Here is a 13,739-nt window from a genome sequence, read left to right on the forward strand (position 1 = left end):
CCACCTCAGCCTCCCAAAGTGCTGTGATCATAGGAGTAAGCCACCGTGCTCGACAAAGATGCAGATGACTCTTACCTGGACCTGTAGTTTTTGTTTTTGTTGGTCCTGGTCCATTTTTGGGAGTGGTGGTTACTCTGTAACCGGTAACAGGGGAACTTGAAGGCAGCCACTTGACACTAATGCTGTTGTCCTGAACATCGGTCACTTGCATCTGGGATGGTTTATCAATTTCTACAAATAAAAGCAAGGAGAAACCAGTGAAGCCCCAGTCCTTGGAGACAAGATTGGACAAGTCCTCCTCTCTAGGTCTGGTACATATTTGAACGATCTCTTACCTGAGAAAGGTATTTTCTTTCTTGAACTAATATAGAGAGAACTTTTAGCAGAATGGGGCATGCATCTCAATACCATTGCCTATTTTTGAGATGGCTGCTTCATTCACAAAGAAGCTACATTCCACAAGCAGGTGTCAGTCTTCCTACTTTATCAACCCATCCACTCTTTTCCAACAAATATTTATTGAACACTCTCCATGCCTGTCTTATTGCAGACATGAGGAATATATCAACAAAACTAACAAAACTTCCTGCCCTTGGGGTACTCCCTTCTTTATCTGGCTCAAAACTCTGTTAGCTGCAGGTTGTTGTCTTATTAAAAAGGAAAATCAATTCTACAATGAGAAAAATACCTTGGGAGAACACTGTAAAAACTATCTGAATAAATAAGCTGGTGTCACCCCAGAGTAGAAGTTTGTACCTGTTCGGTAATTAATGGTAACTGGTTTGCTGCTTGCGGGGCTGTCCCCACGGCCTGTGACAGCATACAGAGTGATGGTATAATCGACTCCAGGTTTAAGGCCACTGATGGTAGCTGTAGACTTGGTCCCAGGCACAGTGAACTCCTGGATAGGGCTATTTCCTCCTGTATGAAAAGGGGTTAGTTCAGAGTGTGAGGGGCTTAGAGTTACTTGGGTATTAGTGAATAATTCATAGCAGCATGTAAATCAAATCTTGTTTATTCCCTTTTAAAGAGTGCTAAGAATAGGTCTTGAACAGAAAGGGGTATTTATGCACATAGTAATCCTTGGTAAGTGTATAAACATTGAGAGAAATTACAGTTAATGCTATTTTAACATTTCAGCTTTAAAATGTCACCGAGTAGCATTAAAAGAGGGAAGGTTAAACCCTCAACCCAGGATTGCATGCACTGTATCCTTTTTAAAAAATTTAACGGAATACATTCCTGTTAAGTAAAATTTGGAAAATACAGAAAAGTAAAGAGAAGAAAATATAAACTCCTGACCTTGAGTATCTTTATTTCCACCACTGATAATATGTTTGTGAATTTATAATCCTTTTTTCCCTCCCTCAGCTCTGCTGTTCCCCCTCTAGTTGTATTATATGAACAACTTTTTATTTGGGTTTCAGAACAAATTAGGTTGTCTATATCTTCCCTATTTACTTGGAAAACACAAGGGCTCCACTGATTGGACTTGCTAAAGTTTCTTTAATTCTGGGTTCACTGTGGGGATTTCAGGTTATCCACATAGAACCTGATTGAATCAGAGTGTAAAATACCATCTAACTGCCATACCTGTTTCTCCATAGGTGATCCTGTAATACCTCACTGTGACAGCAGGGGCGTCCCAGCTGATCAGCAGGCTGGTGGGGGACGCAGCAACAACTTCCAGGTCCCTCGGAACATCAGACACTAGAAAAAAACATGGGAACATTTTCACATCTGTAATTCTTAAGCAATACTCAGATTACTTTTTGCTCATTTTCCAGATAATTGTCTTAATGATTCCTTTATACAATAATGTAGATACTACGTGTAATTAGCAGAATTTAATATTATGACGAATTCAAAATAAGGGGTTACAGAGCCCATCCAAATTGTGATAAAATGATTATTTCAAATTTAGGGAAGGACTTTTTTTCCCTCAACTTTTTATTTGGAAAAATTTCAAAACTGCAGAAAAGGGTAAAACAGTAATACAAGGCCGGGTGCAGTGGCTCATGCCTATAATCCCAGCACTTTGGGAGGCCAAGGCGGGTGGCTCATTTGAGGTCAGGAGTTCAAAACCAGCCTGGCTAACATGGTGAAATCCCATCTCTACTAAAAATACAAAAATCAGCCAGGCGTGGTGGCAGGCCCCTGTAACCCCAGCTACTTGGGAGGCTGAGACAGGAGGATTGCTTGAGCCTGGGAGGCAGAGGTTGCAGTGAACCAAGATCGTGCCATTGCACTCCAGCCCGGGTGACACATCAAGACTCCACCCCCCACCAAAAAAAAAAGTAATACAGTGAACACCTCTGTATCCTTTCCTTAGGTATTTGTCTCTCACTTAACAACTTAAGACTAAAATACAGACTTCATGATGCTACTGCTCCCCTAAGTACTTCAGCCTCTATCTCCTAAGAGCAATGACACCGTTAGACTAAAATTACATTTTTAAACGTACTCTGAAACAGTGTTCAGTTTCCTACTTTTTTTCTTTCCTTTTTTTTTTTTTTTTTTTTTTGAGACAGGGTCTCGCTCTTTCACCCAGGCTGGAATGCAGTGGCATGGTCTCAGCTCATTACAACCTTCGCCTCCTGAATGCAAAGATTCTTCTGCCTCAGCCTCCCAAGAAGCTGGGATTACAGGTGCATGCCACCATGCCTTGCTAATTTTTGTATATTTAGTAGAGACAGGGTTTCACTATGTTGGCCAGGCTAGTCACAAACTTCTGACCTCAAGTGATCTGCCCACCTTGGCCTCCTAAACTGCTGGGATTACAGGCGTGAGCCACCACGTCCAGCTAGTTTTCTACATTTTGAATAAAACTTGTGTTATTAGAAATGCATAAATACCCAAATCATTTGAGAAATGTTTTGAGAGAAAAAAATTACCTTCTTTACTACCACTGTGCCTGGCCTTCTTCACTATATTCTAAGGGAGATTTTTCTACACACATTCTCACTTCCGTCTCCATGTCCCATGACCACCATCTAATTTTTCTAAGAGCTGATGACAGACAGCAGCAAGTGACTTTACAGAATATACCAACTGGGTAGGAAAGTCTTCTGACCAGAAAACAAGTTACCTGTTGATTGTTGGCCAACCAAGGGGGGACTTTCCTCTCTGCCATAAAGAGCAATGATGCTGACGACATACTCTGTGCCGGGAGTGAGGTTGGTGAGGGTGATGGAGTTCCGAGTGGGGGGCACCCGATCTTCTCGAGGTCTCCCACTCTGATGCTCAGGATTATGGCGGATCCTATAGCCAGTGATGGTGGCTCGAGGAGCAATCCAGTGCACAGTAAAAGAGTTGGCAGTAATATCGGAAAAGTCAATGCCAGTTGGGGAATCAAGACCTGTTTTCCCACCAGAGAAAAAAGAAAAGACACCACCAGTTTAGGAAGAGAGGAAGGTGTAGGGGAAATGAACGTACATCCAACAATTCGGTCCTGTCTCGATCAATACCATGATTTGCCATAAATTTCAGATTAAGATGTACTGATTCTAAGCTACATATGTGTTTTAAAATCATTAATTGACTCACTTCAAAATAGCCAACTCAAGCATCCATTTTTTTCCTTTGCTAAGTAATTCAAGCAATTTTTAGGTGTTATTACAGTAGGCTTCTGTGTCACATTTGTAGATAAGTGTTCAAGATATTCTGAGAATTGACATTTTCCAATTTTTCAGTGTTCAAGTATTCTATACTTCTATCCTGTAAGTGTATTCCTCAAAGTAAAGCAAGATGTGTCCACTGTCCAGGTGCTTGGCTCTCAAGGAAGCCTCCTAAGCTCAAGAGGGAATTAATATGTCAACAGAGTGGTAATGATGCCAAACACAAAACTTTCTAAAACTGAAGACATTATCCCAGATAAATTACAATGCTGATAACTCTTCATGTCTTGACATTTTTGAAAAATGCACAAAAATTCAAAGTTTATTGTAAATTCAAATCACTTAGTCTCGGACTTCCAGCAAATTTCTGTTTCAGTTACACCATGTACTAGTTCTATTCAATAAAAAACCAAACTAAGATACCGTAAGTCCTTTTTAGAAGCAAGTAGACTATAAATAAATTAATGAATACACTCATCTATACCTTTTTAAAGAAAAAATTAAAAGAAGCATTCATATTTAAGTACATCATATTTATGAGATTCAATTCAATTTTCTTCTAGCAAATTCATACTTTATTAAGTAGAAAAAAACTGTAAACTTGCTGGCTTAGTAGAGGAAGAAAAATAGATGACAGTGAGTGTTGGGTTAGCCATGAGACACAGCCACCTAATGAAAAGGAATGTCCACTAAATCTAAATAACAAAGATCTTGGGAAAGGGTTTTTAAAAGGACAGACAAATTTCTTGATTAATTTGTTAGTGACTGAAAATCTAGGTGATTGCGGAGTATCTTTTAGTGTTTGACACCAGTGATAATACCGTGATGACGAAGGTTCACACACCACGACCACAAAAAAATGGAGATGTATTTTTAGACGTAGCATCTCATTTGTTACAGAAAATTAGTAGGCAGCAGCTACTGGATAATCATACCATCAACACCACTCACCTGTTTTCTGTCTTCCTCTGAGAGGTGTGCTCTCGTGTTGTTCGTAGACACTGGAGACACTCACTAAATATTCTGTACCAGGCAGGAGATCTGAAGAGGCAAGTGGAACTTATTTTAAAATTGTGCTCGAAAGCATGAAAAACCAATGCACACCTGGGACTATTTCAACTGATGAAATATCCAAAATGTCCAGTCCTATCGCCTACTTACACCTAGTGAATGCCGCTACCTGGCGAACGTCTGTAATTAGGTGATAAGGAAGGGTCACCTGGCCCCATACTCTCTCAAAGCCCTGCCCTCAGTTCCACCTCCGAGTGTGACTCAGCTGGATTTTGAGTGAGATGAAGTTGCTGCCACAATGTAATATTTCTCTTATCCACCTGAGAGTATGTCTCTGGAGCGCACGTGATAATTTTTGCTGTGTTGCTGTGGATTGCCATTGATGCCTTTCAACAACGCTGAGAGGTAGTTTGCTACTTGTAAAAGCAGTTATCTTGTCATACGATGTACTGCATATATGTAAAGTGATTTGATGGGTTTTTACACATGTGTGACTTGGGAGACCATCACGACATTCAGGACAATGAACAAACCTTTCGCCTCTAAAAATCTGGTTTACTATAATATGTCCATTTTGCAAATGAAAAAAAAAAACTGAGACACAGAGAAGTTATCTTCTTTAATTTACTTGCCCAGGATCATGCAGTGATTGACCCAGGCCAGCACTAGTGGTCTTAGCAATTAACCTTTACTGGAAAAGAGCCATAGTTCAAAGAGAAAGCAATGGGTTCTGCCATATTAAAATGAGAGCAGAGTTTTTTTTTTTAACTAAATATACATCCCTGAGTATCTTTTCCATTTCTTCTTCTTTTCTTTTCCTTTCTTTTCTGTTCTTTTTTTTTTTTGAGATGGAGTTTTGCTCTGTCACCCAGGCTGTAGTGCAGTGGCATAATCTTGGCTCACTGCAACCTCTGCCTGCTGGGTTCAAGTGATTCTTCTGCCTCAGCCTCCTAAGTACCTGGGATTACAGGCAGCCACCACCATGCCTAGCTAATTTTTGTCTTTTTAATAGAATTGGCATTTTACCATGTTGGCCAGGCTTGGTCTGGATCAGTCCACCTCAGCCTCCCAAAATGCTGGGATTACAGGCGTGAGACACCAAGCCCAGCCTCTTCTTCCATTTTAATACACAGTCATGCCATAGCTTAATGATGGAGATTCATTTTTATAAGTGTGCGATTTGGTGATTTTATTGTGTAAACATCATAGAATGTACCTACATAAACCTAGATGGGCTTGTAATCCCAGCACTTTGAGAGGTGGAGGTGGGTTGGTCACTTGAGTTCAGGAGCTCCAAACCAGCCTAGCCAACATGGTGAAACCCCATCTCTACTAAAAATACAAAAAAATTAGCTTGGTGTGGTGGTGCACGCCTGTAATCCCAGCTACTCGGGAGGCTAAGGCAGGAGAATCGCTTGCGCCTGGGAGGTGGAGGTTGCAGTGAGCCCAGATCATGCCATTGCACTCCAGCCTGGGCAACAGAGGGAGACTCCATCTCAACAAACAAACAAACGAACAACCTAGATGGTAGAGCCTACGACACACCTAAGCTATATGGTCTAGCCTACTGCTGTAGCTACAAGCCTGTGCAGCATGTTACTGTAATGAATACTATGGGCAATTATAACACATGATAAATATTTGTATATCTAAACATATTTCACCATAGGAAAGGTATAGTAAAAATAGGTATTATAATCTTATGGAACCACTGTCATATATGGCAGATGTCATAATCTGGCATATGAGTGATCCAAAAAGATACAGAGAGTGAAGTTTCTAAACTTTGTCCTACTCACTAAGCCCACATTTCCCTGCACACCATTTGCCCTTTAGCCTTTCTGTAAAGCCTCCTACAAAGTTTGGAAAAGTGCCAGGCTGGAGTACTAGATGCTTGGAATCCACTTCCACCTAACTAGCTGGCCAGTGGCAATTTATTTAATCATTGGGGACCTCACCTACTTCATGTTTATCTGTTTATTTATTTTGAGACAGGGTCTCATTCTGTCACCCAGGTTGGAGTGCAGTAGCACAATCATGGCTTACTGTAACCTCAACCTCCTGGGGTTCAGGTGATTCTCCCACCTCAAACTCCTACATAGCTGAGACCACAGGTGTGCACCACCATGCTCAGCTAATTTTTGTAGAGACTGGCTCTCACTGCCTTGCCCAGGCTGGTCTTGAACACTTGGGCTCAAGCAATTGGCCCACCTCAACTTCCCAAAATGCTGGGATTACAGACGTGAGCCACTCCACCTGGTTTGCTTCATCTTTAAAAGAGGATAATAATGACTTTGATAGGAGGGAGAGAGGCTACCTTGAGGTCATTTGTAGCATTAGGGTGATAATATGGTCTTAGAACACATGATTACCATGTGACAGGTCACTGGGTAAGGTGAGGCAGACACTGTGATGCAGGGGCTTATATATTGGGTAATGCTGTAATTAGTGATTCCAGGGTTCTCTAGAACAGAAGCAATAGTCCTGGGGTTGTGGATATGCCAATATACAGATATTCTTGCCCTCAGCCACAAAGTAAGAAACTGAGATCACGGGCATACTGAGCTGCTCTTCTCTGTGTTTCATTATCTAAATTATGTTTGAAAGGTAGAGGATGTTTTCAGACTCATATTTGGTAATGTACCTAAATGTAAGGTATTTTTCCCTTATGTAGAATGTTTTGCTGTTGTTATATATTTTACTATTACAGTATAGTAAAAATAAGAAGAAGCACTGTTTATGTGAAACACAGCACGATCTTGCAGCCTACTCTTTTATTCTTTGATAAAAGATGTCTATTCTGTAATGGTTGGGACTAGAAAGAGATGATTTCCATAAATTGTTGCTTATTTAATGTCAGTTTTTTCCTGAGTTCTCAGCCTTCTGAGAAATCCTTCTAACAGTTTCTTTTTGAAGTCCAAATTAAACTTCTGACTCTGTTCAAAACAACATCCTGATCCAGCCCAAGCAATCAGTCACTTTTCTAAGTATTCAAATCCTAAATAGATCACCTGCTGATACTTTTTTTAATAAAAATGAGAATAAAGCACATATAGTGACACTATTTTCAGTTCTCATTTTTGTCTCTAAAGATTTAGATTTAGTCATGTAATTTCTCTTGATATTCACTTATTTTTATGTGCTTATTTGGAAGCAGAATTTGTTTGAAGTCATGGAGCTTTCCTGCTGGTGTTTTTCCACTATGATTTTTTAAAAGCTGTAGTCAAAAGTATATTAAAACAGCAACAAACATTACATCTTTCAAAATTTATGGAGCTGTACATTGAATGTGGAGTTTAGTTTGTAGCTTGGTTGCAGCTCTCTTGCTCTTAGCTGCTCCTACTTGAGAACTCAGAATTCATTGGCCATGCTCTGGGTTAATATTTATGGAAGAGATACATTCGACTGCTTACTTGTTAAGACCACTGCATTGTCTGAAGGAGAAATTGACAATTCTGCAACGTCCTCCTCATTTTTCACAGGTGAGTAACGCACCAGGAAGTTGGTCAAATCAATGGATGGGGGTGGAGCCCAGGTGACTCGGATGGTGTCTGGACCAATGTTGGTGAATCTCAGGTCAGTGGGAGGGGGAACAGCTAGTTTCAAACAAGAAGGAAGACTCAGTTAATGCAATTTTAAAATTAAAGCTAATGAAGTAGCTAGAAAGGTAAAATCAATATTTCATGCATAAAGGAAACAGTCATAATCATGCAAACAGTCTAATCTAAATCTATTTTAAGTCAGTGTACTACTGTTAAAAATAAAACACTACACACAGTACTGTTAGGCCCCCTTTAACCTTTTTGCCATCATAAATATATTTCAAAAAAATAATTTTAATCTACTTTGAAATACATTGACTTTAAGCACATTATTAATACCATTGCAAATTATTTTAGTCCAGGCTGAAGAGGCTTAAGTTGCCACACAGCAAAGAGACACATAGCAATACCTTCCCAAGAAATCCATGCACACAGACAAAAAGACAAGAGGGTCCTAAACTTCCCCCCCATGTGAGATGTCTAGAGCTACGATTCCATTCAGTGAATTCTACTTACAAATGAAGAGGGTTCATGCAAATTGGTTCTCAGCATTTTCTTTTCCCATGCAGGGCAGAGAACCTTTAAAATGTTGCATGCTTGTCCCCAGACTGTGGTTAAAGAGGTGTTTCTTTACCTAGTGACAGCAACAAAACTAGAATGCTCCCAAGTTTAATTTTCTCCTACCTCAAAACAATACCTATCCACTCTGCCCTAAATTTTGATGGGTTTTTAGCTACAAAGAAGGAACACGGTGGGAGAGTGTTCCTTATCAAAGGGTGGGAGAGTGACCAGGATGGTACGTTTTGAAGGTATATATTTCTTATAATTAATTGGTGCTTATTATACAACTTGGTATTCCTGTTCAGCATTTAAGAAGAAAATTCTAGGTCTTCAAATTGAATGAACATTTGCTATTTTATATTTAACAGAGCAGACATCTGTATTTCTCCAGCTTTATATCTACTTGTGGTTTAAATGAGAGTGAACTTAAAAATGCTTGCACATGTTTTCCTCCAATCAGTTTAGCAGATGCTTTTGATTCCTTATCCCCCTGACTCCACCCTGTCTTAATCTTTGGACAATTGCTGACTTCTCCCTTGAAACATCCATATTTAACCAGAGTAACTGGTGGCAGCATGCAACACACCATCCATGTCTTAAACACAGAAGTTTTCAAAATTCACCCGTTTGCTGTGTCAGTGTAGTAGGGGCACTCTCGCCGCCATTAATGAGAGTGATAACGCTGATATCATAGTCAATGCCCGGCTCCAGCCCTGTGACTGTGTAGTATCCTACTGAGGAGTCCACAAAATCTTCAAAAATAGGGATCCCTTCTCCTGCCGCAACTACTGTGATGCGGTACCCAATAATGGTGGAAGAGTTTAGCGGGGTCCACCTCAGGCCGATGCTTGAATCAGTTATATCAACAAAGCTTAGGTCAGTGAGCTGGGGCACCTCTATTGAGTTACAAAGCAAAGAAGGGGGGAAAAGGCAAATAGAGGCAAAAAAAAAGAGGAAAAAATAAAGCAGTGTATATCAGGTTACCGGTAGTAAAATTGATGGAATGTTAAAGCAATGATGGTAATATGCACTCTGTTTTAAATTCTCTGAAAAGACTTCCTAAGCATCATGAACAGTTTGCTTCCCTGGGAGAATAAAACAGGTTACAATATTCTTTTAGTGTTTTTTTTTTTTTTTTTCATTTTGAAAACGTCCTCAAAGGGTACAATTTGAACTGTTCAGATTCCTAAAAACGATAGGCCTCTTTAGGATGTCAAAACCATTCTTAGAGCCTCAACATAATATCTGAAGTAAGTATCAGCAATGTTTTTAAAAACTTCAAAACTGTTTTAGTAGAAAATAAGCTTGCATGAAGAAGATTAAAAAATAATAATAATTGGCTGATAAATTGTTTTTTTTTCTCCCATACAAAACTCATGATGACATGGCCATAATGCTAATGCATTATGAATGTATGGTGTGAAATGTGCCATTCAGAAACACATTCAGGCTGAGGAAAGGCAGGCCTAAGGTCAAGGCCATTGCCACTATTTTAGTTCATTCATAATCAAAATATTTAATTAGCGTTAGTAAAAGCATTCTACCAAGGAGTCCAAAGGGGAACACAATCTGTCCAATGCTTTCATTCTGTTATAATCCAATGGACAAACAAGCCTATCCTTAGATAGGCCTTTGCAATGTTGTCTTTCAAGCCACAAGAAAGAACACCCTGAAGGTGTGGCTTTTACTTTTTTTTTTTTTAAATTCAGTTTTTTAAAAAGAAGGACATGAAACTGCAAGATGAAAAACTAGACGTGTCAACCAAATGCTGTTTCAGTGCTCACATTACAGGGACAAAACTATTTTATAGGCAGCTATTGGAAATTGACGTGGACTGTAAAATCAGGCAGAAATGTCCTAATGGGATGCATTTACCATATTACTTTTAGCCTGTCAGAACTGAGTACAGACACGTGACAGCGTTTAGTACACTTCCATGTGAGCGGACAGTACAAAGTTAAAGCCGTGGTTGCCACTCCAGTACATACTTGCTACAACACACAGCATCCCAGTGAAGCACAGACAGTAAAGCGGTGTTAACGGCAAGCGTTTGTCCAAATTGCTACTTTGACTTCATCATTTTGGAGAGTGCAGCTGGGAGATCAGAATTAAATCCCAAATCTCTTTGACACCCTTAACCAGCTGGGGATTAAGATGCTAACCCCCACTCTTACTGGAAGTGCCACTCTGAGGATAGCAGCTTATTTTTCTATTACCTGGGATGATGGTATCAGAGATAGGGACACTTTCCTTGTCATCCTTGACAGTGTAAACACTGACATTGTACTCCAGGCCGGGACTCAGGTTATCAAAAGTGCAGGAACTCTGATCGGCATGGACCTCTTCTTCCAAAGAATATCCCTGCTGGCCATTTGTAGGGGTTGTGGTAATTCTATAACCAGTAATGTCTGGAGATAAAAGAAAGGAGGAAGTTATTGCACCAAGCATCTGTGAGCCAGGGCATATTTAACTAGACTCCAATGGTGGACTCATGAAGCAGAATGCAAAAGGACCTGGCATTTACTGAGGACTCCACTGTCTCTGTCATTCAATGCTTGCAACAATCCTTTCAGGCAGTTCTAAGATCCTCACTTTATTTTTTTATTTTTATTTTTTGAGACAGAATCTCCCTCTATCACCCAGGCTGGAGTGCAGTGGCACAATCTTGGCTCATTTCAGCCTCTACCAAGATCCTCACTTTTTTTTTTTTTTTGAGACAGAGCCTCGTTCTGTCGCCAGGCAGCAGGCTGGAGTGCAGTGGCGTAATCTCGGCTCCCTGCAATCTCTGCCTCCTGGATTCAAGCAATTCTCCTGCCTCATCCTCCCAAGTAGCTGGAACTTCAGGTATGCGCCACCGTGTCCAGCTAATTTTTGTGTTTTTTAGTAGAGACGGTTTCACCATGTTGGCCAGGATGGTTTCGATCGCTTGACCTCATGATCCACCCACCTCGGCCTCCCAAAGTAAGATCTTCACTTTAAAGGAAATCTTGAACTGGTGAGTGATTCCCAAAAGCTTTTTTTGTCTCCAAATCCCATGGTCCTATCACTGTATCCCGCTTTTCCTTAATGGGTTATTTGAAGACAGCTGAGGAATATTCCTTTCTACCCACTTGTATGGAATCGCTCTCAACCTGAAGCACATTCCCCAAAGAGAACTCTCCTAATTCAAAAGGTCTGAAACTATGGGATTTACAGGAAGAGAATCAAGAAAGGCGAAAAGGTGAAAAACAAAAGTGGTGATACTTATTCTAGAAAGAGTACTGATTGGGAGGCTGAGGTGGGCAGATCACCTGAGGTCGGGAGTTGGAGACTAGCCTGGCCAACATGGTAAAACCCCATCTCTCCTAAAAACACAAAAATTAACTGAGCATGGTGGCCGAGATTTCGCCACTGCACTCCAAGCCTGGGTGACAGAGTGAGACTCAAAAAAAAAAAAAAAAAGAACGATAAAAAAGAGTATTGATTGTTGAAGTGTTCAGGAATCACAGAAATTGGGCTGTAAAAGAGTTGAGGGGGATGAGAGAAAGACATTCAAACAAAAACAGCAACAACTAGAGATTTGCAGGGCCAGATTAAAAGTGAAATGAGAAAGTATATTAAACTTTATGAAGGGCAAGGAGATGACAGTATCTTTTGCCGTTAGGAACTTCAGGTACGCGCCACCATGCCCAGCTAATTTTTGTGTTTTTTGGTAGAGACAGAGTTTCACCATGTTGGCCAGGATGGTTTCGATCGCTTGACCTCATGATCCGCCTACCTCGGCCTCCCAAAGTAAGATCCTCACTTAGGGTGAACACTAATATGGCAAATACAAAGACACCCAACTGGGTGAGAAATAAATATTGAGATCATTACACTTGCTACTGATCATCCAAATGTGTGCGCTGGGCGATTGAGACAAGCAAGGTATTAATGGTCCTGCTGCTAACAGGCATGAAGCTTGCCAACTTCAAGTTTCAAATTCGGAGCAACTCAGCTGGAAATTGTATGGCTTTGGCTTAAACGATGTTTCCAAACATAATGAAAACTCCACGAAAATCACTCTACTTTAGAGGGAGATTAAAAGAGCTAGTTTTATTCTGTGGGATTGCATACATTAATCAGATTTAGAGACGATTGCCTTAGCTTTGTGCCCTGGCAAAAATAAGGACTATATAATACTTTTTGTAAACAAAAATTTCACAATGATTTAACAGTAAATTAGAAATAGCTAAATAATAAACTAAACTTATCCCTTAAATTAATAAGTATATGAGGTAATAATGCAATCAACATTAATTGAAACTTCTGTTTTGTTTAATTTAAGGTTTTCTCAGTAAGTTTTGTGAGAATTTCACGTAGTTTTGGCAAAAGTAATGAATATCTAAAATTTCCTGTTATTGCCATAGTACATCATGCTATTTGAATATTGTTACAGTTATCTTTACATAATTTCACATTTTATAAGTAATTTCCAAATATGTGTGAATAAGGAATTTAGATAAATGCTTCATTGAAAGTTTTCAAAATAGTCATGAAACCCCTTGACCAAATTTTTCAGTTTGCATAGAATATAATTTAAAAACAATTACATTCCAAATATGTGAAGTTGGGTATAAGAAGGAATCTACAAACTTAAGTTACAATCCCAGTTTAGTAACATTTAAAATGTGTGACTACGAGTAGGCCAATTTTTTTGTAAGTCTCAGTTTTTGTATTCTGTAAAATGAAGGTATTTCTGCCTTTCATCACCCTTAAATAATTACAGTGCAACTCATGACAAAACATTCACAAAACTTCAGGGAACAATAAACTTAGGCTCTGTAACCACTCAGAAAAGGGAAATTACGTAATATGACTTCAGCCATTTGTTTGGCAATTTTTAATGCACTCAGCAAAAGGCACCTTCCACACTGCTTTTCTTCAGTCTTACAGCTGCGTAAGGATCTGCCTTGTCCCCACAGACTAGCGTAAGATTGTTCTGTTTCCTGTGATTGAAGTCAACATACATTAAAAGCACCCTGCATGC

General features: G+C 39.7%; 1 protein-coding gene across 20 annotated transcripts in view; it reads right to left on the reverse strand.

Annotated features, from left to right (window-relative positions):
* FN1 (fibronectin 1) overlaps positions 1 to 13,739 on the reverse strand; it is a 76,188-nt gene that overhangs the window by 23,752 nt on the left and 38,697 nt on the right. For 10 of the 20 annotated variants that reach the window (XM_008999450.5, XM_035305620.3, XM_035305617.3 and 7 more), the window contains exons 24-31: positions 10,948 to 11,139; positions 9,355 to 9,627; positions 8,042 to 8,224; positions 4,569 to 4,658; positions 3,089 to 3,358; positions 1,594 to 1,710; positions 757 to 921; positions 76 to 231 (exon numbers count right to left, since the gene is read on the reverse strand). In XM_008999450.5, the coding sequence (XP_008997698.1) occupies positions 76 to 231; positions 757 to 921; positions 1,594 to 1,710; positions 3,089 to 3,358; positions 4,569 to 4,658; positions 8,042 to 8,224; positions 9,355 to 9,627; positions 10,948 to 11,139 (1,446 nt within the window). The remainder of the gene's footprint in view (positions 1 to 75; positions 232 to 756; positions 922 to 1,593; positions 1,711 to 3,088; positions 3,359 to 4,568; positions 4,659 to 8,041; positions 8,225 to 9,354; positions 9,628 to 10,947; positions 11,140 to 13,739) is intronic. The other 10 variants (XM_008999454.4, XM_008999453.5, XM_035305623.3 and 7 more) reach the window with 1 other exon arrangement.

Source organism: Callithrix jacchus, chromosome 6 (assembly GCF_049354715.1).
Source record: "Callithrix jacchus isolate 240 chromosome 6, calJac240_pri, whole genome shotgun sequence".
In the NCBI taxonomy this organism is placed as follows: Eukaryota; Metazoa; Chordata; class Mammalia; order Primates; family Cebidae; genus Callithrix; species Callithrix jacchus.